The sequence below is a fragment of the Jaculus jaculus genome, chromosome 11 (genome assembly GCF_020740685.1).
Source record: "Jaculus jaculus isolate mJacJac1 chromosome 11, mJacJac1.mat.Y.cur, whole genome shotgun sequence".
NCBI classification, from domain to species: domain Eukaryota; kingdom Metazoa; phylum Chordata; class Mammalia; order Rodentia; family Dipodidae; genus Jaculus; species Jaculus jaculus.
The window spans coordinates 101738289-101763157 of record NC_059112.1 but is presented as its reverse complement, the minus strand read 5'-3'; the positions used below and the strand labels follow the sequence as shown (position 1 = coordinate 101763157).

Here is a 24869-nt window from a genome sequence, read left to right as displayed (position 1 = left end):
GAGGGCTTGCCATGCACGTGTGGGGACCAGGTTCAATAAATTGTGTGTGTGTGTGTGTGTGTGTGTGTGTATAATTTTTTTGTTGTTTTTTCAAGGTAGGGTCTCACTCTAGCCCAGGCTGACCTGGAATTCACTCTGTATTCTCAGTATTCTCAGGGTGGCCTTGAACTAATGGCGATGGCCATGGTGATCCTCCTACCTCTGCCTCCCGAGCTTGGATTAAAGGCATGTACCACCACGCCTGGCTTACATAATATGTATTAAATAAATGAGTATATGTCAACTGTCCAACATTGCCTGTGAGCCCCAGGGGAGACCTAGCAGCACACTGGGCAGACAGAAGGAAAAGACAGTTTCTTGATGCTCAGTGACCTTTGCCTGCCTCCCTTTGTCACGGTGCAGTTGGTGTGGAACCTGGCCTGGTTGCCGGCCAGGCTGTAGAGTTCACATTGTCATAGCCTATCTTTCTAAGCAGCCTTCCTCTCCAGCACTCAGGAAGACACATAAATATCTCCTGGTCTGCTGATCCCAGTAATGCCACAGAATTAGAAGAAAAGCCTCTAAACCAGCAGGCCTTAACAATTCCTGAGTAGTTACATCAGCTGTCTAAAATGTGCTCTGAAAAGCAGCCATCTATGGGAGAGGCTGAACCATCAGGCAGCACCTGCTGCCTCGAATCTTCTCGAGGAAGCGCTTTGTTCCTTGTAATTGTGAAGTGATGCCCGTCGTACTTTCTCCTTCCTTCTTGTAGTTGCCCTTGGTTTCTGTCTTTTGGGGTATGTGCATGCTGAGGTTGCTCTGAATGAGGCTTCCTGGGGTGGGGGGAGATGAGCTCCGCTCACTCCCTATGGTAAACAGGCTGACCTCAAAGGAGGTGGTGATGACGCATCAAAATAGAGCTGTAACCCTACAGCCTGTGCATCCCTCAGCCCATCGTCCAATGTGATACTTGGTCTCAACACCAAGCTCAGAAGAACTGTCCTCGTCTCAGGTGCCGAGGGGAGATTGGGGGAAGAGCTACTCTTCCATCTCTACTGAGGAGGAGCTGGGGTCCTGGCTCTGTCTCCTGGACTTCATAAGGGTGCAGAGGAAGGTCACGTGCTCAGCGCCTGGCTTTCTCCTTCCCCATCCTCTCTGTGTCAGGGACTCTAAAGACAAATCACTCCCACCTGGCTTTCTGCAGCTTGATGAGGTTCATGGCCTGGGAAGGGGATGTAGGCAGTGTTTGCTTCACCTACTAATGTCTGTACAGAACGTGCATCTGTAGTCACTCAACTAAACCATGTTCACTGTGGCTAAGCCCAGAAACGTTCAGGAAAGGTAACTTAGGCGTACATGGCTTTGTCGGGGATGGCCCACTGTCCTCTGGGTGCGCTTCCTTCTCGTCGTGGCGACATGCAGACCCGGGCTGCCCTCCTTAGGGAGCCACAGCAGGACTTGCGTTCTCACTGCTTTTCTTCGTGGGAGCAAGCACACGCGCGGGGAGGCCTCAGAATGCCGTGTACCTCCTTTGACACGTGGTCTCTCACTGGCCCGGAGCTCACCGATTAAGTTAGCCTGGCTAGTCACCGAGCCCCAGGACCCCCCTGTCCCTGCTTCCCCGGTGCCGGGATGACCAGCACATCCCAGCATGCCCAACGTCTCCACATGGATACTGATGATCAAATGCAGGTCCACATGCTTGTAACATGAGCACTTGACTGTCTCTCCCATGGCCCTCTTTTATGTATGCCATCAAACTATTGTCCAAAGTACTCTTGGGGGCTGCCACTACATTTTTATTTATCTTCTTAACTGGTAGTACACTAATTTATCTTAAAACGCAAATGTTGTACACGAGTGTTCATGGACAGCCTCATTCTTTGTCCCGAACCCTAGCAGCCTGGATCCCACCCAGCACCCACCCGGCACAGTCTTCGGGCTCTCTGCCTTTCACCTGTGCTGGCTCTTGCGGTAAACCAGGCACAGTGAGACGGCTGTACTTCTCCATGTGTGTGCCCAGTGCCCAGGGAGCAGGCTAGCCCTGCCTATGCCAGAGGCTTCGCCCTACTGCCAGATCTGTCTGGAGATCTCTGCCTGGCAGTGCAGAGGGTCCACTTGTTCTGCAGAAGCACCGTGAACTTTTAAAGCAATTTAAAGGATAGTTGCTTTTAATCTTACAGAAAGATAGGAAATGAAAAATGAGTCTGCTTCCCCCACTCTTACTCTTCCTCCACTGTCAGTGATAGGTAGTGTTATTATTTATTGCATGCTTTTATTATTTATTGCATACAGAGTTACTTTTAAGTCTGTACCCTTCAAAATGTATGTACACACACACACATGCACACACATGAATGAATGTGCACGCCTGTGTGCGTGCGTGCACACACACCATAAAACCCATTTAAAATTTGTTTTAACTTGGCCATCTTATATGAACATGCCATAATTTCTTGCACTATTCTTCTATAGTTAGATCATTAAAATAGCCTGTATCCTTTTGTATTATTTATTTATTAACTCCAGATGCATGTGCCACCTTGTGTATCTGGCTTACATGGGTCCTGGGGAATTGAACCTGGGTCCTTTGGCTTTGCAGGCAACGCCTGAACTACCAAGCCATCTCTCCAGCCCTCCTTTTAATTTTCAATAATCAATAAAATCAAGGCATTTTGGCATAATGCTGTGATTGAATCCCAGGGTTTTGGACATACTATGCAAGTGCTCTACCACTGAGCTACATCCCAAACCTGAGGGATGCTTTGATATAAATTTTAATTGACATCTTGATTGTCTCTTCCAGATAACTTTGGTACTAGACTCCCTCTCAAAGACTGAAGGTGTTTTAGAGTTCTTGGTACACGCAGCATCATGCATTCCAAATATATTATACCACCTCTCTGTCCACCAAAGCAGCAGGGTGCTACAAACCCTTAGCGTCTCTCAGCAGCACCTTTGTAGGGAAGCCTGGACTTAATTGCTTAGCTGCAGACACCAACCAGGGCTTGGCCTGGGTCCCTTCCCTCCAGGTTGCTCTGCATGGGAAAAAGATGCTCTTGGGCCAGCGGGCACTGTGTCTGGCATCAAGGATGACACAAGCTGCAGCTTTTACTTCTCACCAGTTGCCATGTTCCTAGCAGAACTCACGGTCAGTGGCAGATTGTTCCACAGGCCAGACACGACTTTGTGTATTCTGTAGACTCGAACACATGCTATCTTCAGAAGCCCGCTGTCACTGTTATACCTATGGCGCAGTTGACCGCGTGTATTAGCCACTCTTGTGTCATTGACAGGAACAGTGTAGGGGGAGAGTCGTGTATTTTGACTCATGGTTTTGGAAAGTTCAGTCTTTCACAGCAAGGAAGGCATGGAGCAGCCGATCACAGCCTGGAGGATGGGAAACACACAAGGAGAGGTGCTGCTCCTGGCTTGCTTTCTCCTTTTGTTCCATCAGACTCAGCCCATGGATGGTACCATGGGATGAGTCTTCCTCTCTCATTTAATACCTCTGGAAAAGTCTTCTCAGACTCATAGGCCTCACCAACCTAGTCAGGAGTGTTTGCCCTGCAGCCTGGGGGCTTCACACATTCTAGGTTAGCCATGAATGCTGCCCAGTACATTCACAGTACCATGTTGCATTGTCAAGAGATTGGGCACCCCAGTTAGATGATCCTCAATCCAGTCAGTCTGGTATCAGAGTGAGCTCCTAGACACGGGCTTTGCTCATGGCCTCAGGGGTGGAAGACGTGGGCATGGGCTTCGGCCATAAGCCATGTAGACCAGGGTCCAGCCTGCTAAGTGCAGCATTCTCTGGTCTGTATAGCTGGGACCTTGTTCCTTTTTTTTTTTTTTTAAAGATTTATTTTTTTATTTTATTTTACTTATTTCCTAGAGTGAGAGAGAGAAAGCGAGAAAACGGGTGCACCAGGGCCTCTAGCCACTGCAGACGAACTCCAGATGCATGCGCCACTTTGAGCATCTGGCTTATGTGGGACCTGGATCCTTAGGCTTTGCAGGCAGGCGCCTTAGCTGATAAGCCATCTCTTCAGTCCCCCTGGGACCTTGTTTCTTTAAAGAAGTGCTTTCTAGCATCTTCCAGACCTCTTAATAGGAGAGCTTCATGCTTTTCCTTCTTATTTCTTTTAGCTGGCTTTTCCTCTTTGTTGAGGGCTTATGACACAGAAGACTGGGAAGTTTGACTTGGGTTCTTATCCACTTCTTAGGTGTGAGACCTTGGGAAAATTAGGTGTTCTCCCCGAGCCTCAATTTCCTCATCAGTTAAGTGGGAGCAATGGCACTTCCTTGAGGGTGTTATGAAAACTAATAGACAGGGTTTACAGTTATTCCCTTCCTTCCTCCCCACACTCTTCTCCAGTCTGCTTGCTTCTTTTTCTTCAGCCACATTCTTAAATTCTTGTCAATTTAGTCCCAGACACTACAAGAAAGGAAGCTCTTTCCCTGAATGTTAGGATAATGTCCCTGTTTTGTGAGCTTCTACCAGTACCAGATATTTTACAGTCTCTGACAGCCCTGACGGCTGGTTTCCCTCTCTGAAGCTGAGGCTGGAGGGTGGGGGCCACACGAGGACATGCCTGCAGTTGAATGCTTCCTGGCTCTCCCACTTGCCTCTGAGGAATATGATCAGGACCCCAAGCAGTACTAGTGGGGAGCCACCGTGACACTGTTCAGTTTCGTTCCCCAAACCTTGTTCTCACACGGTATTGTCAGGGGATGCCAATTTCTTTGTAGAACTGCTCATGCAATATGGATGAAAGTTCAGAGTCATTTCGGGGGGACACCGGCATCTGGGTTTACAGAGTGGGTGTGTCTGTGTATGATGTCCATCATAGTGACAAGAGCATTTCCCATTGCACGTCTGATGCCATATGTCTTAATTATCCCTTTATAGCTCCAAAATCGCCTGCTTTTATATGTCTGTGATTATCTCAATAGGATTACCAGTGCCCTTACTACAAAGATAATTGATTTTGCTTGAGGTGGTGTGTCTTTATTACTGCAACATCGTCTCTAGCCATCCCTCCATGAAATCCTTATTGTTTCCCAGTAACTGCTTTTCACTTCATTTCTGAGAGGCAAATGCTCAGGCTCACGGAAAGGCAGAAATCTTCACTGAAAATGCAAATTGCGATAACCATCATTCTCTTTTCTCTCCTTCCTTCCCTCTCCCAATGGCAGGTGCCTGGAGACTTGAGCCAAACATCTGAAGACCAGAGTCTGTCTGACTTTGAGATGTAAGTCCATATGCATGTTGTAAGGGCTCTGTAGGTTTATCTTAGACATAGAACTCTGCTCGTGGTCTAGGGCTTTCAGGCTACAGTAGGAGGCAGACCCCCCCCCCCCCCCGTGACGTCCACACAAGGCTGGTGGCTGTAGAGGTTGGGGGTTCTGTGGTTCCAGACATCTGATGTGTTTTGTCTCTCCTTTGGCATTTAAAAACATTTTGCTACCGGGCATGGTGGCACACGCCTTTAATCCCAGCACTCGGGAAGCAGAGGTAGGAGGATCGCCATGAGTTTGAGGCCACCCTGAGACTCCATAGTGAATTCCAGGTCAGCCTGGACTAGAGTGAGACCTTACCTCGAAAAACTAAAAAAAAAAAAAAAAAAAAAAGACGTTTTGATTTGGGGCCAATATTTATCATTTGGAAGGCATCACATGATGTTTTTATTTTTAATTTTTTTTTTTCCTTAAAAGCTTTGAGCTGTAAGCTTCACAAGGCCACAGTTGGCTGGGGCAGGAGAAGTGGCCCCCTTTGCACAGGGCCTGTGCCCTCACGCTGTTACTGTCCCTATGTTTCCTATTGGCTTACTGTGTCCCACTTCATCTGTGCCCTTGTCTTTGTAGCTCCTGAGGATGAATGCATTTACTTCTATGTAGGTTCTGGGGATCTGAAGTCAGGTTCTCATGCTTGTGTAGCAAGCACTTTTCCTGCAGAGCCATCTCCCTGGCCCCTCTTCTGAGTTCTGATGGCTTCATTCTGGTCAGTGTCTCTGTTAGTAACCTCTAAGGAAGTGATATGCTAGATGATTGTTGTTTGGGTCATCTTGGTCTCTGGACATGTCCTCTCAGGCTGGTCAAGAGTTTAGGGTGAGTCCTGGGCTCAGGACCATGCACAGCCTCCTGTCTGTCTCATGCACTTGTGTGAGGAGAAGATGGCGCCACTTCCTGTCACTTGGGCCCAGGAGTTCAAGGCCAGCTGGGACTCTTCATATTAAGAACCCGATGGTCAGCCTTCTGTGGGAAGGATCATCCAAGAAAAGTCATGTCTGGAGATGAAGGTGGGAGGTGGGGACACAGGGAAGAGCCTGATTTTGAGCCATGTGATGTGTGTGACATCTAAGGCACTAGACTGGCAGCTGCGTGGCTTCACAGGGCCTGAGGTGAGTGCAGTGGAGGCGGGTGCTCCACACACTTGGTGTGACTGTGCCCGACCTTTCCCAGCTCCCTAGTTTTTCTTTGCATTTTTTTTGCTTATGTACGGTGTAGGTACATGTGTGTGTGTAGAGGCCAGAGATTGATGTCAGGTGTCCTCATGTTGCTCTCTGCCTCTTTTATCTTCCTTCCTTTCATTTTGATTCCTTGAGGTAGGGTCTCACTCTAGTTCAGGCTGACCTGGAATTCTCAGGGTGGCCTCGAACTCATGGTGATCCTCCTACCTCTGCCTCCTGAGTGCTGGGATTAAAGGCGTGCTCCACCATGCCCAGCTTTCTCTGCTTTTTTTTTTTTTTTTTTTTTTTGAGGTAGGTTCTCATTCTAGCCCAGGCTGACCTGGAATTCACTGTGTATTCTCAGGATGGCCTTGAACTCACGGCAATCTTCCTGTTTCTGCTTCCCAAGTGCCAGGATTAAAGGCATATGCCACTACGCCCGGCTCTCTGACTTATTTTTTGAGACAAGGTTTTGCATCAAACCTAGAGCTCACTGATTTGAATAGACTCCCTAGTTAGAAAGCCTTGGGTATCCTCCTATCTCAGCCTCCCCAGTGCTAGGATTGCTGGTGTGTGCCACCTGGGCATGGCTTTTCATGGGTCCTGGGGAGTTGAACTCGGGTCCTCCTGATCGTGCACCTAGCACTTACCTACTGAGCCATTTCCCCAGCCCCACAGCTCCACATTACTATTTCTTTGGATACATTCTAGGTCAAATAACTGATAAAGCAGAAGAACAGTTTCTTCTTATTTCAGAGAATAAGCTACATACATCAATTTTTAAAAATTCCTCTCTTTTAAAGTGAGTCCCTTCAAGATCGTCTCAGGAGGTCGAGTGATGAGACTTAAACTTGTCCTTATCTCACTGTAGTGGGATGGGTGTTGCAGAAGTGGCTTGTTCTGGCTGCTGCCTAGAGGAGAAAACAGTTTACCGCCCCCTCCCTGCTTTTGTAAGTAAAAAATGATCATTTCCGATCTCTTTCTTTTGATCAGATCAAACCGGGCACTGATCAACGTCTGGATCCCGTCTGTGTTTCTCCGCGGAAAAGCAGCAAACGCGTTCCACGTGTATCAGGTGAGCACCAGCTTTCCACGCAGACATCGCATGCTTAAGCCCACGATGTGTTTCCTGTTGACCACGTGGCACAAACATGCACACGTATGTAGGCTCTGCCCAGCTGCCCTGAGGAACTGTGTGGCCTGTGATCATGGAGGAGAAAGTGCATGGCCTTTCTTTGGGCCGGTCAGGCTTGCGGTGTGGCCACCGAGGAAGCTCAGCTTAGACTGCCTGAGGGGCAGTGGACACCTGTGGGCTTGGGCTGTTTGAAAAGCCCACGGGTAAGGAGTGGCTCTGGCACACTGGCCCTGTGCCCAGGTCAGGTCAGAACCTCCTGTCACTTCGTGTTTCTGCTGCTCAGGGACTTTGCCAGCTTTCCGTGGGTTAATGGATGGTTCCCAGCAGGACCAGGTGCTCAACCTGTCGGCATGGTTTCCATCAAGTCCTGGGCCGCATCTCACTGGGCCGTCGTGGATCTCATCTCTTCTCTCCCTGAACCTTAGGGTTGAGTGAAGGTTTTTTGTGGCTTGTTCAGTTTGGCTTACGTGGCCCCTGCCGGTGCTGGGACTGGCATTTATCTCACTCAAACATGTCTCTGAGAGAGGGGCACGGAGACATGGTGCCCTGAATGCAGAGCAGACTATGCTTTGTGTTGTTATTTTGAGGTGTGACCTCAATACATAGCCCGGCCGGCCTTGAAATCACGGGTGGCGGAGCCTCCTGCATGTTGGATGTGTGTCACCATGCCCAACCCAAGTTCAGTGTCTCACAAGAGAGGGTCACAGATACCTGATAGCCAGAATGTAGACCTCATCCTTGCTGCAAAGGTGGCTGCCTCCATTTTGCACATGGAATGGACTTTGGTTTCCAGGCCTGCAGGACCTTGGCGTGCTTTGGAAGTTGTAGCTGATCTCATGCTCTTTTCAGCGCCCTCCACTCCTGATCTCTGTGACCTCCCGGTCTCTGTCTACCCCGTCTTCCTCTGGTCTCTATCCCTGTCCATGGATTGTGATTTCCAGTGATGTTGCCACTTTTTTTGGGAACTGTTTCCGTTGCACCCTGGATCACTTCCCACTTCTACTGCATTCTTTTTCACTCTAGCCAAGGCTGACCTGGAATTCATTATGGAGTCTCAGGCTGGCCTCGAGGCCACAGAAATCCTTCTACCTCTGCCTCCCAAGTGCTGGGATTAAAGGTGTGTGCCACCATGCCTGTCTTCCACTGCATTCTTTTTTTTTTTTTTTTAAGACATCACCCCCTGGCCAACATAAGGTGGACAACAGCAGCAGGAGAGTGGGACAAACTCTGGCAAGGTGACACTGGCTATAACATCCATAAGCCCATCCGCCAACCATACACTCCCTCCCTCTAGGAGGCGTTAATTCCCAAATCTCCATCAGCTGGGGACCTAGCATTCAGAACACCTGAGTTTATGGGGGACACCTGAATCAAACCACCACAGTAGGCAAGACAAGTCTTCTCCGCTGTGACTGCTCCTTCCCTAGAGAACAGGGTGGTGACTGGGAAGATAGACCCCGGTTAAATCCTTAAATCCCTGACTGTGGGTAAATCTGGTTTCTTCATCTGTGAAGCCAAAGCGACAGAAATAAGTCATGCTGCTGAGGGTACCCTGTGGTCATCTCCCGCCTCCTGGAGAGACCACCCAGCTTGCTGTACACAGCAAGCATGTGATGCTTAAACGTGAAAATCCCAGGCCCATGTTTGAGAAAAAGCACGCAGCAGTGTTTGTCTTTGTGAATCCAGGGTACTTTGCGTAAGATAATAATGACTGATTCTTCCTGTTTTCTTGCAAAGGTCCTGATATCGTTTTTGCTATGGCTGAATGAAGGTCCTTTGTGTATATGCACCATATTGTCCTTCTCCAGTCATATGTTGGCAGGCATCTAGGGTGGCTGCATTTCTTGGCTATTGTGAATCAAGTGGCAGTAAGCATAGATGTGCAGGTATCCTCGGTGGAGGGATTCCCCACCACTGGGTGTACACTCAGGAATGGTTTATCCCAGCCCTTGAATACTTTTTACAATGTTTATTGGGCATTTGCATTTTTGTTTTTCAAAACTATTATTGATTGGAAGGAAGACTTGGAGCCTTTTTTCTTTAAAATATTTAATATATTTATTTGAGAGAGAGAGAAAGAGGCAGATGTATATGAAGTAATTGGCATGCCAGGGCCTCTAGCCTCTGCAAACAAATTCCAGATGCATGTGCCACTTTGTCCATCTGGTTTTTATGTGGATACTGGGAAACTGAACTTGGGTCCTTAGCCTTTGCAGGCAAGCGCCTTAACTGCTGAACCATCTCTCCACCCAATTTGGGACTTTTTGATGTTTACTTTTCACAGTTCCTTATATATTCTAGATATTAGCTTCCCTTATATTTTAGACATTTAATCTCCCATCTGACCATGTTTCTGCTTGGTTACGTAAGAACAGATTCAGAGCTCACATTTGGAAGCATCTTAGGAAACTTTCGTTACACTGTTTTTTATATCACTGGTATTGGATATACATGACAATTAAACACTGGTACCACTGGGCTTTATTTTGTAAGTTTTTTTTTTTTTTAATTTTATTTGAGAGAGACAGACACAGAGAGAAAGACAGATAGAGGGAGAGAGAGAGAATGGGCGTGCCAGGGCTTCCAGCCTCTGCAAACGAACTCCAGACGCGTGCACCCCCTTGTGCATCTGGCTAATGTGGGACCTGGGGAACCGAGCCTCGAACCAGGGTCCTTAGGCTTCACAGGCAAGCGCTTAACCGCTAAGCCATCTCTCCAGCCCTGTAAGTTTTTTTTTTAATGAATGTTGTCTGATTCCACAAGATTTGAGACAATTTTTGGAAATGCATACAGAAATTAATGGTTAAAAAAAGAAGGGAGATATACCAGTGACAGATAAAAATGTAAACTAAGAGAGTTCAAAAGGAAAAGGTATAACCCTAACATATTTTTTAGGAGGTTCAACATAGTTTTGCTCAGTAATTTGAACTTCCTAAGGGCTTCCTGGTAGCCAGTGTGAAATGGAAATGTGGTTATTCTGGATAATTCCACTGTTAATGACAAGAAAAGATATTACTTTTTCCAAAGGAGTCTTGGGCCTTGGGTTAACCAGTAATGGAGGTTGTTACAGACACTCTTCAGTCGCACCCCCATGACAAGTCACCATCTAATTTATAATTCTGCAAGATTGCCTTGAAAGGCTGCTGAGGGCATAACCACACACGAACACAAGTGCCTGAAGAGAGCCTGGACACACGGCTTTCTCGGAGCTGTGCTGTGTCCAACCACAGCCACGAGCCACACATGGCTATTTAGATGATATGGAGAGGTGAATGAATGAGCAAGTCAGTTCCTTGCTCACATTAGCCATATTTGAGGTGCTTGCTGGCCACAGTGCTGGTGGCCATGTTAGTGCTCCATGAGAAGAATGAGGGGTTCCTGTGGGGCATCTTAGGGGTGCAGGTCAGTAAGTTCTCATTTCACTTAGTAAAAGTTTCCAGGACAGTGACTGGAGATCTGTGGTGGTTTCATTCAGGTGTCCTCCATAAACTTAGGTGTTTGGAATTCTAGGTTCCTAGCTGATGGCTATTTGGGAATTAAAACCCTCCTGGAGCTGGGTGTGGTGGCGCATGCCTTTAATCCCAGTACTTGGGAGGCAGAGGTAGGAGGATCACCATGAGTTCGAGGCCACCCTGAGATTACATAGTGAGTTCCAGGTCAGCCTGAGCTAGAGAGAGATCCTACCTCGAAAACAACAACAACAACAAAAAACCCCAAAACCTCCTGGAGGCAATGTACTGTTGGGGGCGGGCTCATGGGTGTTACAGCCAGCTTCCTCTTGCCAGTGTTGGGCACACACTCCTGTTGCTGTTGTCCATCTGGTGTTGGCCAGGAGGTGATGTCCATCCTCTGCTCATGCCCTCATTTTCCCCTGCCATCATGGCGCTTCCCCTTGAGTCTGTAAGCCAAAATAAACCCTTTTCCCCCCATAAGCTGCTCTTGGTAGAATGTTTTCTGCCAGCAATGTGAACCTGACTGCAACAAGATCAAATGGAAGATTCTGGAAGAGCTCCTCCCCTTCCATTACCCCTGGTTGCTGGAGAACACCTCACCTCATATCCTGCTTGAGGAATGTGGGAAGCTAGGCATCGGCGCCCCTGGCCAGCAACGGGCGTTGTTTGTTTTCATTATGTTTATTTTTCCATTTACCTCCTGGTTCTGACACAGTTCTGTTTTCTGTGCTTCATGGTGAGGTACAATTCTCTTCAAAAATGGCTTTTAAGTACTCTGGAAAAGAGTCAGCTTGAAGACCGGCACATAGTGGTGGAGGCAGCATAATTCACAGCTGGTACTAGGTGGGGCGCGCTGACATACAGGCACGCACAGGCTAAATCAATAGTAGAAATGATCATCACAGACCACAGCCGCCCCCCCCCCCGCTGGTTTGCATAGCTCCTTCAGTGCCCCCAGCAGCCTCATGAGGTGAAGAACTCTCATCTCTGTTTTATGGATGAGGAAGCAAAGGCACAGAGAAGCAACTCAGTGTTTAGTTCAAACTGCAGGGATTGTGTGTGTTGTGTGTGTCTAAGTGTGTATATACCGATGTGCACATTCCCTAAGTCGCGTGTGGAGTTGCTCCTCACCTTCCACCTCATTTGCTACACGGTCCCTTATTCAGCACCATGAATGCCAGGCTGGCTGCAGGTGATTCTCCCATCTTCACCTCCCTTCCAGCCACAGTAGATGCTAGCGTTACAGCACCCGACTTTTTATGTGGGTTCTGGGGATCCAAGTTCATGCTTGTGCAGCAAGCGTTTGACCTGCTGAGCCATCTTAACCAGCCCGCACCTTGCGGTTGCTGACCAACTTGTAGACATTCTGTATTGGTGACTGTGAGTAGATGCTCGCGCTTAAGAACCTCCTAGAATAGCTGTTGTCCTTGTTCTGAAGGGAAGGGTCCTATCTGGCCTCACTTTGCCACAGGGGCGGTCACCTGCGTCCTGAAATGGTGGCGGAGGTCTGGGCTTCCACAGAAGCAGTATATGTCCGTGCATTCCCTCCTTCCCCTCCTCCCTCCCTCCCTTCCTCCCTCCTCCCTCTCTCTTTCTCTCCAGATCTCCCGATGCAAAAGCCAGACAGAGACACAGTTGCCTTGGAAAGTGTGGAAGCAGGTGCTGGCTCCGCACTGACTGCTCCAGCCTTAGAAGGGGTTCAAGGGATGCTCCCTAGGGACATTTGGTGGAATGTCAAAGTCCTGAAAGCTTACCTGGAGGAGGGCTTAGAAACCATTCCCTCCAGTGCCAAAGAAACGACGCTAATTCGCCCGGCAGCACATAGTACTAAGCTCTTAGGCTAGTGCTGTGGGAGAGGTCTGAAGATGCATTTGTAAGAAGGTTCTAGCAGGAAGTGCTGTCCATTGACAGGAGTGAACGCAAGTCGTTTAGAGAGCTGCACGCCTTTTTCCTCAGGAGCTAAAGCAAGAAGTGGCTGCATTTGAGCAGTTTCAGAGCAAAGTAACATGGTTTCCAGAAACTTCTAATTTCAAGTTTTCCATCCAGGAGTATTTCTTATGCTTGGGGCCACTGATGCTCGGCACAACCACAGGCAAAACCATGAAGCAGCCAGTGGGAGGGAAACAGCTCAGCTGGCTACCTGATCTTGCTCAGGTCTCTCTCTCTCTTAATACAGTGATGTGATTTTTTGTTCCCCATCACTTTAACATGGTATAATTAAGTTTTCTGTTGATCATTAAAATTTCTAGCTTCTACCTATGCAAAAGTTTTTGATCTTATTCACTGAATACCCCAACCAACTTGCAGATAAGTTTGAGAGTTTAGAGAGGGATCTCAGACCTTAGGACAACCCACCATTGTTTTTTCTTTCTTTTTTTTCCAGTTCTCCAGCAAATGTTAGAGCTGCTAGCTTGGCATGAACTGACAGCTCACTGCATGTACTTCCTGAGCTCTTGGGCCTTTCCCTTTACTGTTGGTATAGCTGGCATCCATTGTACAATATCCCATTTGTACAGAGAACTAATTAGGTCTCCTTTGTAAAGAGGTCTGCTTTGTTTTAACAAAGCCTTTTTGTTCTAGAATAAGCTCTTGTTCGGAGAGGCCACAGAGTGTTGTCTTGGCTGAGGGGAAAGGTGGTACCCTAGGAAGACTGGCTCAGTATTTGAGCCACCCCCTACTGCTCCCCCATCTAGCAAAAGGAATGTGTGTAGCCTGAACAGTTATTTTAAAGGTTTATCTTGCTGAGCATGTGCGCGTGGGGGATGCTGGGAAAATCCATTCTTTTTCCTATCAATAATAGATCACAGGCACTCAGTAGGTTTCATGGGGCACCAGGTGGTGTGGAGGCGGCAGTGATTTTAGACACGAAGCCTTGGGTCTCTCAGTTCTCCTTTCATCCTCTTTGTTAAGACAGCTCCACTCTTGGGCCTCAAGCATCTTTTATCACAGGCTCTGCCTTTATGTTGCCTCGTGTGCAGCTAGCTGTGAGAGGCAAGGCTAAGTGGAGGGAGATGAAATGGTTGAGCCACGTGCAGAAATGGGAGCTGCACCTCTGCGGCTGTAAGAAGCCTCGGCCTAGCATGGGACATTCTAGGCTTGGGACAGGAGGCTGGCTCCCATGCTGAAGACGTGACTGCTGCTTCATGTCTGGCTGTGATGTCACAGCTGCTGTGTGCATGGGAGACGGGAAGGCCATCTGTGGATTTGCTGTCTGGTGACTGCTTTTCTCCAGCCAGTCCTGGCTCACATGCTGCATGCCAGGGGAAACCCTGTTTGCTTCTCCCCCAGAGCAGTTCACCCGTCACAGCCGAGCACCGGGGGATTGCAGCCCCTGTGGCCCCCGCTGTTCGTGGCACACTCCAGCCTTCTGGGACCGGCTGGTGTGGGTGACAATGCAAAGCAGAAGGCATTGAAGTAGCATTAGGACACAGCCATCACCGTGACTCTCTTTCCCTGGCTTTGTCTTTCCTAATAAGAGGAACTTTTGTCCCTAAGTGGATAACCGAAGGTTCTGCTATATGCCAGGCCCATGCTCAAGTCTGCAGAGGTACTGGTGAGACAGACATGGCAGTGAACTTACCCTCTGGGGGCACGGCGTGGAGCAGTACTACTGTACAGAGGGAGAGACAACGGGGGGCAGCACAATCCCACCATGCAGTGTGCATGTGGCCACATGGGGTGACATATCTGAGCCATGCGTATGACTTCTGTGCGAATACCATTATCTTTCAGGGAGCCAGTAGCCACTTGACCTGTAGTAAACAAAGCAACTTAGACATCAACAGGACTATGAAGGGGCTGGGGAGATAGCTCAGCTGGCAAAGTACCTCTGTTTAACTCCTAGTACTCAGGCAAAATGCCAAGCGTGATGGCATATACCTGTAGTCCCAGTGCTGGGGAGGAGGAAACAGGCAGTGCCCTCGGGCTTGCCAGCTGGCCTGATGGGTGAGCTCCAAGCCATTGAGGGACCTTGTCTCAAAGAAGATGGATGATTTTCCTGAGGTCATCCCTTGGCCTCCACATGCCTGCCCACACAGATGCAAACACATCTACACATACCACACACACACACATACACATACAAAAAAGAGAAATAGATATAGAAACAACTTCCCCACTTAATTGAATGCTTGTGGGTAGGTCTGTGTGTTTTCACACCTTGATTTTGGCATCTGTTTAATCAAGGGCTCCTTATCTCCTGCCACAGGGGTGTGGGGGACAAGGCATCTTTGTCCTTGAGGTGCCTGGGGTCGGGACAAGGGGACATGTTCAGACAGCTGGAGAGTGAGGGCAGCATCTGGGAGAGGTCCCAGGAGTTTTAGGTGTGTCGGGGTGGGGTGAGAGTTGGCATTGTGGGCTCCCTGGCACCCACTGCCATTCCATCCTTTCCATACTCATGAGCTGGGCACTGCTGTCTGTATCCCAGGTTGCTGGTGAGGAAGTTGGGACTCACGGGCTGAGGTGCTTCCTTTGGGTTAGCCTTGAGACCTGGCTTTGCTGCTCTCACTGCCCCTCCCTTGAAGCTCTCCACATCCCACACCAGGTGCCCACCCACACCCACATGTCTCAGCTTCCTTGCAGTGAGCCTGCACCCTGCCCACCCTCCTTGAGAGGTCCTGCCTCCATTGGTTTATTGACCCATCAACGCTTACTGTCTTCTGTGGGCAGCTGATGTCGGTGACAAGACAATGTTCTCACAGCAAAGACTGCTGCAAGACCAGGGAGTGTGGACTTGACAGATTCCTAGGAATGTGAGAAATCCATTAAACTGGGACTTTTTCAACCTTAGAGGTATAAACTCAGTGGGCGAGTTTGAAGAACGCCCGGAGCTGGCCTCAGTGTGTACATATGTTGGAGTGTTTGGAAAGGAGTGGTCACTATCCTCGTTTTATATTTGGAAAAGTGACTAACAGAAGGACGCAGCTGTGTAAACAAGCAGTGTACAGGTAGAGGTGGACACACCCTGTGGATGGGATATCAGGTTTAATTTCTTTTTGATACTTATTTTTATTTAAGGAATCCAAAGATCATACTGCCAGTACCACAAAATAGGTGAGGACACACGTCCCTCCGCATGGCAACTGGCTTTTGTGCCATGCCTCAGGCTGCCTCAGCCCTCTCCTTCCCTTTGTGCCCACACATGACCAGATTTCTTCTCCAGATCTGTGGGTACAGGTATCAAGGTGGTGACCACACAGGCTAGAGTGTTGCTCACCGCCTGAGGATCCACCACCTGTCCTGCTCCTTGTCACTTGGGTGGTCACAAGTGCTGTGGTCGTTTGCTGAGTATCTGGCTTGCGTTGGCAAGCTGGGGGTTAGGTCTGGCCAAGGCACACTGGTATATGAGATAAGTTCTAAGGGGAAGCTTAAACGATAGCAATACAGGAAACAGCTCCAAGAGGGGCGAACACAGACAAAGGACAAGGCCAGCCACTCTTGCTGACACAGTGGTAGTGTCACACGATTGCTTCTCTGCGGGCAGTCGACACTGTAGGCAGTGGTCGTCATACCAGGGACACCAGGGGGCACAGAATGGTGTACATGAAGTGGTGGAGTAGGCAGCAGGAACCTGCCTCCGTCAGTGAGGCCAGGGGACAGCGGTTCCTGAGATGTGACCGGAGGGTGCGGAGGGGTGGGCAGGCGGGGACATGGAAGGCGAAAGCATTTGTTGAGGAGAAACGACAGGGAACCTGTGTGTCATTTCCTGTTGGTGATTAAGCACCTGACAGGAAAACCTAAGGGAGGAAAAGATTCGTTGTTGAGTCGTGGTTTGGATGGTAGCCCATCGTGGAGGGGGAGGCATGGTGGCTGACGTCCTACAGTCTGTGGTGGGGGCTCGCAGAGGCTGGTCACAGAGCAGAGGCACACAGGAAGCAGACCGCTCCAATTGGAAGTAAGGTGGGTCAGTCACACTCAGAGGCCCTCCCCCACCAGCTGTGCTAGCAGCTGCAAAGGTTCTACAACTTCCCAGGACAGTACCACCAGCTGGTGACCAAGGGTTAAAGCTAAAATGAGCATGTGGCTTGAGTCCTGGCTAGGGTTCCCGCCTTGAGTCTGCAGCCTGCTTCCCCTCTGGCCTCCCCTCCTGCATCGGAGGGAGTGGTCTTGGGGACTCTGAGCTTCTACACCACTGCTCCCTGTTCCTGCCCGGGTGAGCACCCCAGTCCCTGAGGAACCTGCCCAGCCCCAGAGCAGAGCTTCTTGACCCTCCACAGAGGACACAAAAGACTACAGAGGAAGGGTGGCAGCTTTCCAAGGCTATGAAGGAGGGGTCTGGACTGGAGTGACTCTCAGACGCGTGGAGACCGGCCCCTCCTCCCCGGTGCGGTGTGTGTTGGGGAGGGTGCCATATGGACGGACACAGTGCTAGACAACTGCTTGTCAGGTCCGCTGCGGGGCTCCTTCCCCGTCTTGTGGCATTCAGAGTGTGTGCTGAGAAATCCTGGGTCCATTTATGAAAAGCCAGAGGGGTGTTTGGAGTCATTTTCTTTTTATCAGGGCATGACTGTCACAGCATAAACGGGGCCTCATTAAGATGGTCCTCCTACACGTCAACTCCGCAGGATGGCCCTGTAGCGATGAACACGCAGCCAATAGTCCTTCCCAGCATACTGAGTTTCTGACCCATGGAGAGTCCCGGGTCCGAAGTTGGAACGGGGCATCGTCTTCCCACGCACAGGCAGGTGGGCCCGTCTCACCTGGTTCCCACTCGAACATGTCGTAAGAACGGTCAGATTTTCCAAGAGGAGTTATCTCAGCCGCAAAGACTCCCTGGCACGAGCATGGCATGGAATCTAGGCTGCTGTGCCATGGCATACTCTTACCCCAGCTGCCGGCAGTCTTTCCATTTTGCCTGCGTGAGCAGAACGAAGAAGGAATCATCTCCCAGGCCACACCTTGCTCATCCATGGATGAAATGAGGCTGGTGGGTAGGTTTGGTCAGCACTGAGAGGCAGATAGATTTTTCTTCCCACCAGGACATCTTGGGCTGCAGATGCAGCAGATGGTCTCTAAACAGCTCGTCCAGGAGCCTGGGGCTTTCTTGGGAGTGAGGTTGGAGCCCGTGTCCCCGTCCCTCATGCTTGTTGCTGCATGGACACCCTGGTCAAGGGGCCACCCGGCAGGGGCAGTGTTAGGGCTCAGAGCTTTGGCTGTTTTGTCCTCTGCTCTGTCAGATGAAAGTAGTCTGTCTGTGGAAGGCAGAGTGTAGCAGGCTCTCTCCTCCATGGCTTCCCTCCTTTCTGAGAAGCCTGCCCCCCACCCCCAGTTTTCCTTAAACTTGAGTTCACTGGGCACAGAGCCAGTGAGGCCCAAGAACTTGGGGTCACAGCCCAGTCACGCACTAAGCCTTACTGAGCCCCTACTTCGTCAGGCGAGGTGGCGGAAGTGGCAGCGTGGCCCGTGCTCCTAGCTGGCTGGCGGGAGGCCCACCCTGGCACAGCGTTTCCCAGAGTGCCCGTTCTGTGGCTGCCAGTTAAGCGCCGGTTTGCGTTCTGTCCCGTGTCCCCCTGCGTGTTTTCTGATTCATAAAATCTTGCATGTGCTCCGCGTCTGCCATACTCACTTTACCTCTTCCTCAGCTCTCTTCCCTCTTCTAGTGTTTCCTTTCCTCTTTCCCTCTTCTGCTTCCCTCTTCTTCCTTCCTTCCTTGTCTCTTGCCTGTTACTCCTCTCTCCTCGTTTCTTCCCCCTTGTTCTGTTTTGTTTCCCCACTCTCCTCTTCCGCACTATCTTAGCTTCCCACCTTTCTTCTACCATCGTTTCTTCCCTCCTTTAGTTCTCGGCATAGAGAAAGCACCTAAATTCCCACGTGCCCAGACAGGGAAGCCGTCAGGCCTTTGGGTGAGCTCTGTCTCTTTCCACTAATGGGATGGCTGGCCGGTTAGCATGTCCCTCGCTTTGTGTGGCTACAGACTGTGGCAGGGGAAGGGCTTAGGGACTGCTTGCAGACACTTTTCTTCTCCTAAAACCCGAGCCACATTCTAATGTGACAGCCCACACCAAGCCTGCCCGCCTGCCTGTGGGAGTTGGTTTAAATGAGCAGATCCCTGGTGGTGGAAAACATTCCCTGGTTGATTATCAGGTACTCTTTATTCATGCTTTCCTGCCACTTCCTAAATGACCTGTCATTGTTCTGGTACAGATTTAAAGCAGTATTTATTGATTGGTTATATTTTTATTCTTAAAATAAATGCTTTCATTAGGTTTCAGTAGGACCATATGCCAAGGTCCCCTGGACTAACCCGATCAGGTGAGGAAGTGGCTCTTGGGGCACAATATGCAGCACATGGAGCAAGTTTATTGCCACTAGGGTTTTGGGTTATTGTGTTGGGAGTGGAGTGGGTAAGGTGGGGGAGTGGATGAGGCCTTGGAGTGTCTGGGTGTGGTCATCTGCATAGCTCTATGCTTTGTGATTGGGGTGTGGTCATCTGCATAGCTCTGTCCTTTGTGATTTTGGATTTTTTGCACTTGCTTGCTGTCAGTCCTGATTCTGAGCCTTGGGGCCTCCAGTGTCATCGCTCAGAAGTCCCTTCCCCAGGAGTAGGACTCAGAAACCTGCCGAAGCTGTCTGCCTTGGGTGGAGGCTGGGGCATGGATGCTCCTGGCATTGAGAGCAGGGCCCGAGGACACTGCTCAAAGTCCTTTGTGTGAAGGACCGTCCTCCCCAAGCCCCCTGACCAGGAATTCACGTGTGATGTCCTGGAAGCCCCAGCTTAGAGTGAGCAGGGTGAGCATCCTGTGGTTCTTGGTCCTGTGCTCGTTCCCTGTGAACAGGTTGACGTGGGGAGCAGGGATTTGTCCGGGGGCTTGGGGGCATGGGCAGGAACCCCTCCCCCCCTTGAGCCTGACATGCACAGTTTACCTATGGAAAAGACTGAGAGCCAGTGTAACTTCCGGGGATTAGTTGTAATCAGGACTCAGTTTCCCTCCTTTTGTAGAGTTGCTTCTGTCTCTCAGTTGTGTGCACCGCCTGGCTGCAGTGATAGGTAGCCCCTTACCTCAGCTGCCCCAGGAAGGACCCTCCTCCCATGGCTACCCACACCCGGAATCCAGCCGCACTGGCCTGCCATGCTCCTTGGAGTGTCTAACAGGTGTGATGCTCTCGAGACACACACATCCTATAGTCAGCTCCGGGAGAGGAGGGGACAGTAGAGGACAGTGGTAGGCTGGCCATAAGAGCACACGTCCATGCCCCAGGCTGGTCACAGCTCAGGTGTGGCTTGGGAGCCTGTTTGGTGGCATTCATGTATTTAGAGTTCAGGGTTTCTTTACTACAGCACAGCTGATATCTAGAATGAGATCATTCTTGGTAGTGGGGTGGGGGGGACGACTCCTGTCCACCGTAGGATGTGGAGCAGCTCCTGGTTCCTGCCCTGTCGACTCACACCCTGACATTGCCAAATGTCTCTGGAAAGCTAAGCTGCTTGGGCAGGAACTGCTGTTCTCCATAGTTCACTGAATGCTGTTAGTTTTGTTTTGTTGTATTGGATGTACTTGGATGACGTGACACGTCTTCACCTTCCGTATGTAGACCTCGCTCTCTATTCCTCATAAGTGTCCACTGAGTGACTCTAGCAGGAAAGAACCATCATCTCTTCTTTTTTTAAAAAATATTTTATTTATTTATTTGAGAGAGAGAGAGGAAGGAAGAGGGAGATAGGAAGAAAGAGAATGAGCGTGCTGAAAATGAACTCCAGTCGCAAGTGCCCCCTTGTGCATCTGGCTTACTTGGGTCCTGGGGAATCAAACTGGGGTCCTTAGGCTTCACAGGCAAATGCCTTTACCACTAAGCCATTTCCCCAGCCCAGAACAATCATTTCTGTAAGAACTGTGCATGAGGGAAGTTTAGATGGCTTGTCCTCATGTATACATCTTGGTATATACATCGTAAATGTACCCTAGGCTAAACAGCCAGAAGTGGATATGCCAAGGGGCAGAGCATAAGCACAAGGTGGCACATGCATCTGGAGTTCACTTGCAATGGCTAGAAGCCTGGCTTGCCCATTATCTCTCTTTCTATCTCAAATAAATTTTAAAAATATTAAAAAAATAATAATGCACAGTGCCATCTCAGCTGCTGGTGACTGAGGGTCAGCAGGCGGGGCTCTGCAGCCAGCTGGATCTTTCAAGGCCTTTTAGAAGTGAGTCCATCTCTCTCTCCTTGTGTCTGTCTGCATACCCACTCTCCCACTCACCTACCCAGTCTCACTTGCCGGTGCCCATGGGGCTTTATTTGAAGCCTACATGGCAAGGGGAGGTGGAGGTACTGTGCCACATACAGGCACAAGTTTTACATATAGGCCTTCAGATGCAAGCTTGCCGGCATTTCTGAGCATATGACGTCATGGTTCATATGTAGATTTATCAATTTGTATTTAAATTCTGGACGTGCTACTTAGTTCATAGTTGGATGGCACTGAGGAATAGAATATCTGTCATCCGGTGGAAATCACAATGCTGTTTCTTTAAAACATACTAGCTTCTTCATAGATTTATTGGGGGTGCATAGCACAGTACCTGCTCTGCTTAATGAGTGGAGAAGACTCAGTGACGAGAGCTGCCATAAGCGTGTCCCTCCCCAGACGTGCAGAGAGTTACACACATAGGTGTTCTGAGGGTCACTGTATACCTATAAATACCTCTGTGTGGACACACTGGGGCCTGACAGGCTGAGAAGTATCTTCTTCCTCAGCCGGGAATCAGGTAGCAGGCCTGCCCCGGCCTCTGCCCCCATGTGTGAGCATTTGGACACAAGTACCTGCCCATCCTTTGCTCGTGGGGTTTAAAGCTGGGAGATTTGAGCTGGAGCCTGACGTCTCAGCACCAGCTGCTGCCCGCTGAAGCTCCTCATCGGCTGCTGTCCCTGCTGTCCAGCCAGTGCTGAGCCTACGGCTGCAGGAGGGGGCCCGGAGGAACCATTCAGAGCCAGCCTGCAGCTGTTCAGATGAAAGTTCCCAGGGTTTATGCGTATATATGATAGCTGCTTCCCCAAGCCTGTGGCATGGGCATAATCACCGTTTTATTTCTGGGTTTAAAGCAGCAGCAGTACGTGTTGGTGAGGAGATGCCTCTCCTAGCTGGGAGGGGCTTCCTTTGGGCCTGGAATCTTGCTAGCCCTGTGAGGCCTTTGCATCCTTTTAATCTCATTTGAGCCACTGCATTATACCAGGAAGGCTGGGATCTGTCTGGTTTTTGTTTTCCTGAGCTGGGTTCTGGGGAACCTTGGTCTCCTAATGAGGACAAGGTGGGGCTGTTGCTCTAAGCTTTGGTACTTCTTTCTCCCTCTTTCATTTCCAGCCCAACCTTGAAAGGTTATCTCCTTGTGCTGCTGGCAGCCCCCTCCCGGGAGACTCTGCATCCCAGCCCTGTGCCAGGCTCCTTGGCAGCGCGTGATCTGTCAGACTTCTTGGCTGTGTAGAGCTTGGAGACGTAGCTCAACTTGGCAGCTGTGTGGAGGCTGCTTTCCAGGGTCCAAGAGGAAGGTGTGGGACAGGTGTCCTGTGCTGATTAGGGTCTCAAGGGGTGGTATGAGCATCAGAGCATAGACTGTGGATCCCAGCTCTGGGGTTAGAGTGCTGCTGCTGGCCCAGGTGACAGGAGGTATGTGCAGAGCAGGGAGCCCAGAGAAGGTGTGGAGGGAAACACGCTTTGAAGATCTCCAAGAAGAAAGTCAAAGGGCAACAAGCTGCTTGCAGCAACACACTCAGCTTGAGGACGTCACCTCGTGGACGGCTACAGTAACACTCATGTCACCAAGTCCACGTCTTCCCCACCCACTTTCACAGTAGCCTGTGAGTAAGGACAGGAAACCCACCATATACCATACGTTCACATACAGGCACCAGTTCCTCACCACCACCTCGAAAGGGCAAGTAATCTCATGTCTGCTTACCGATGGTTAAATCGAGGTCAGAAAAGTGCCTAAGGTGCCACAGCCAGAGAGTCGCAGGGCTGCACTGCAGATGGAGGCCTCAGCGTTCTCCAGTTCTATGCTATCTTAGAGAAAATGCCCCTGTTCCTTCAGAGAGATCCCTAGGAAATGAGAGAGGATGTGAACCGATGGGTCACAGTACTTGGTGAGGATGGTGATGATGGTTGACAATGACGGCTGCTGATGGCTGATTTTTAGTTCATGATGATGGTGATGGTTAAGGATTATAATTGAGTGTGGTTGGTAGTGGTGGTGGTGTGTGCATTGGTAATGCATGATGATGGTGACAGTCGGTGACAGTAGATAATCGTGGTGGTTGGTAAAGGATGAGACTGCTCCATGCTGCTTGATGCTTCATGATAGTTGACGATGATGATGATGGCAATTGTTGATAATGGTTGATGACAGTTGATGATGGTTGATGGTGGATGGTGATGACAATTGATGATGGTCGATGATGATAGTTGTTGATGATAGTTGATGACAGCTGACAATCATGGTTGACGAATGATGATGGTAGTTATTGATAGTGGCTGATGATGATGGTTGATAGTGGATGGTGATGACAGTTGATGATGATGGTCGATGATGATGGTTGATGGCGGTTGATGACAGCTGATGATCATGGTTGATGGCAGTTGATGATGATGATGATAGTTATTGATAATGGTCGATGATGATGGTTGATGATGGTGGATGATAATAGCTGATGATGATGGTTGATGATGGTGGATGATAATAGCTGATGATGATGGTTGATGGCAGTTGATGATGATGATGATAGTTATTGATAATGGTCAATCATGCTGGTTGATAACGATGGTCGATTATGATGGTTGATGATGGTGGATGATAATAGCTGATGATCATGGTTGATGGCAGTTGATGATGATGATGATAGTTATTGATAATGGTCAATCATGCTGGTTGATAACAATGGTCAATTATGATGGTTGATGATGGTGAATGATAATAGCTGATGATCATGGTTGATGGCAGTTGATGATGATGATGATAGTTATTGATAATGGTCAATCAAGATGGTTGATAACGATGGTCGATTATGATGGTTGATGATGGTGGATGATAATAGCTGATGATGATGGTTGATGGATGATGATGGTAGTTATTGATAGTGGTTGATGAGGACAGTTGATAGTGGATGGTGATGACAATTGATGATGGCAGTTGACAACAGCTGCTGATCATGGTTGATGATGATGATTGATGATGATGGTTGCTGATGATTGAGAAGGTTGCTGATGATGGTGGCTGATGATGCATGGTGATGATGGTAATCGTGATGACAGCTGTTGATGGTGGCTGACGATAGGAAGAGGGCAATGGCAGTAGCTGCAGCTTTACTGCTTCCTAAGTGCTGCCCATGTGCCACACATCCCCCCAGGTAATTTCCATGCTTTATTTTCTTGAATTCTGGCACCACCAATGGGAAAGTTCTAGTCACAGCTTCAGGAATAAGAAAACCTAGTCTGTGTTAAGGAAAATTGTATCAAGAAGAGTCCAGAAATCTTTTCACTGTTAGTGAACATTTGCTATGTATCATAGCTGTTTGTCAAGTATTTGAGGTCAAGGGTCTGACAGAGCCTGGGTGCTAAAAGTCCCATTTAGTCCTCAAACCTCCTGTGAGATCTGAGTGTTGACTTTCTTCCTGACTTGACTTCTAGTTCCTCTTCTTGGGTTGTTGTGTTCTCAGGTAGTTGCAGGGTGACTTGGTCTTGCTGTCTGGGGGCCTCAGGGTTTAGCGGCTGCCCTCACCAGCCCCACCTGACGTCACCTCTTGCTCTGCCCGCTCTCCTGCTGAATGCTCTTCAAAGCGTCTGTCACTTTCTGAGCTGTTCAGTGTGCTGATGGGGTTCTGTGTTGTCCATTGACACTCTGGTGTCTGTGACACCACTGTGAG

The 24869-nt window shown here is 49.4% G+C and overlaps 1 protein-coding gene across 1 annotated transcript in view; it reads left to right on the top strand.

Moving 5' to 3' along the window:
* The window catches only part of Snx29 (sorting nexin 29), a 459228-nt gene that overhangs the window by 342998 nt on the left and 91361 nt on the right, over nucleotides 1–24869 (top strand). Inside the window, exons 18-19 of the mRNA XM_045161574.1 lie at nucleotides 5179–5234; nucleotides 7425–7506. Of these exons, the coding sequence (XP_045017509.1) occupies nucleotides 5179–5234; nucleotides 7425–7506 (138 nt within the window). The remainder of the gene's footprint in view (nucleotides 1–5178; nucleotides 5235–7424; nucleotides 7507–24869) is intronic.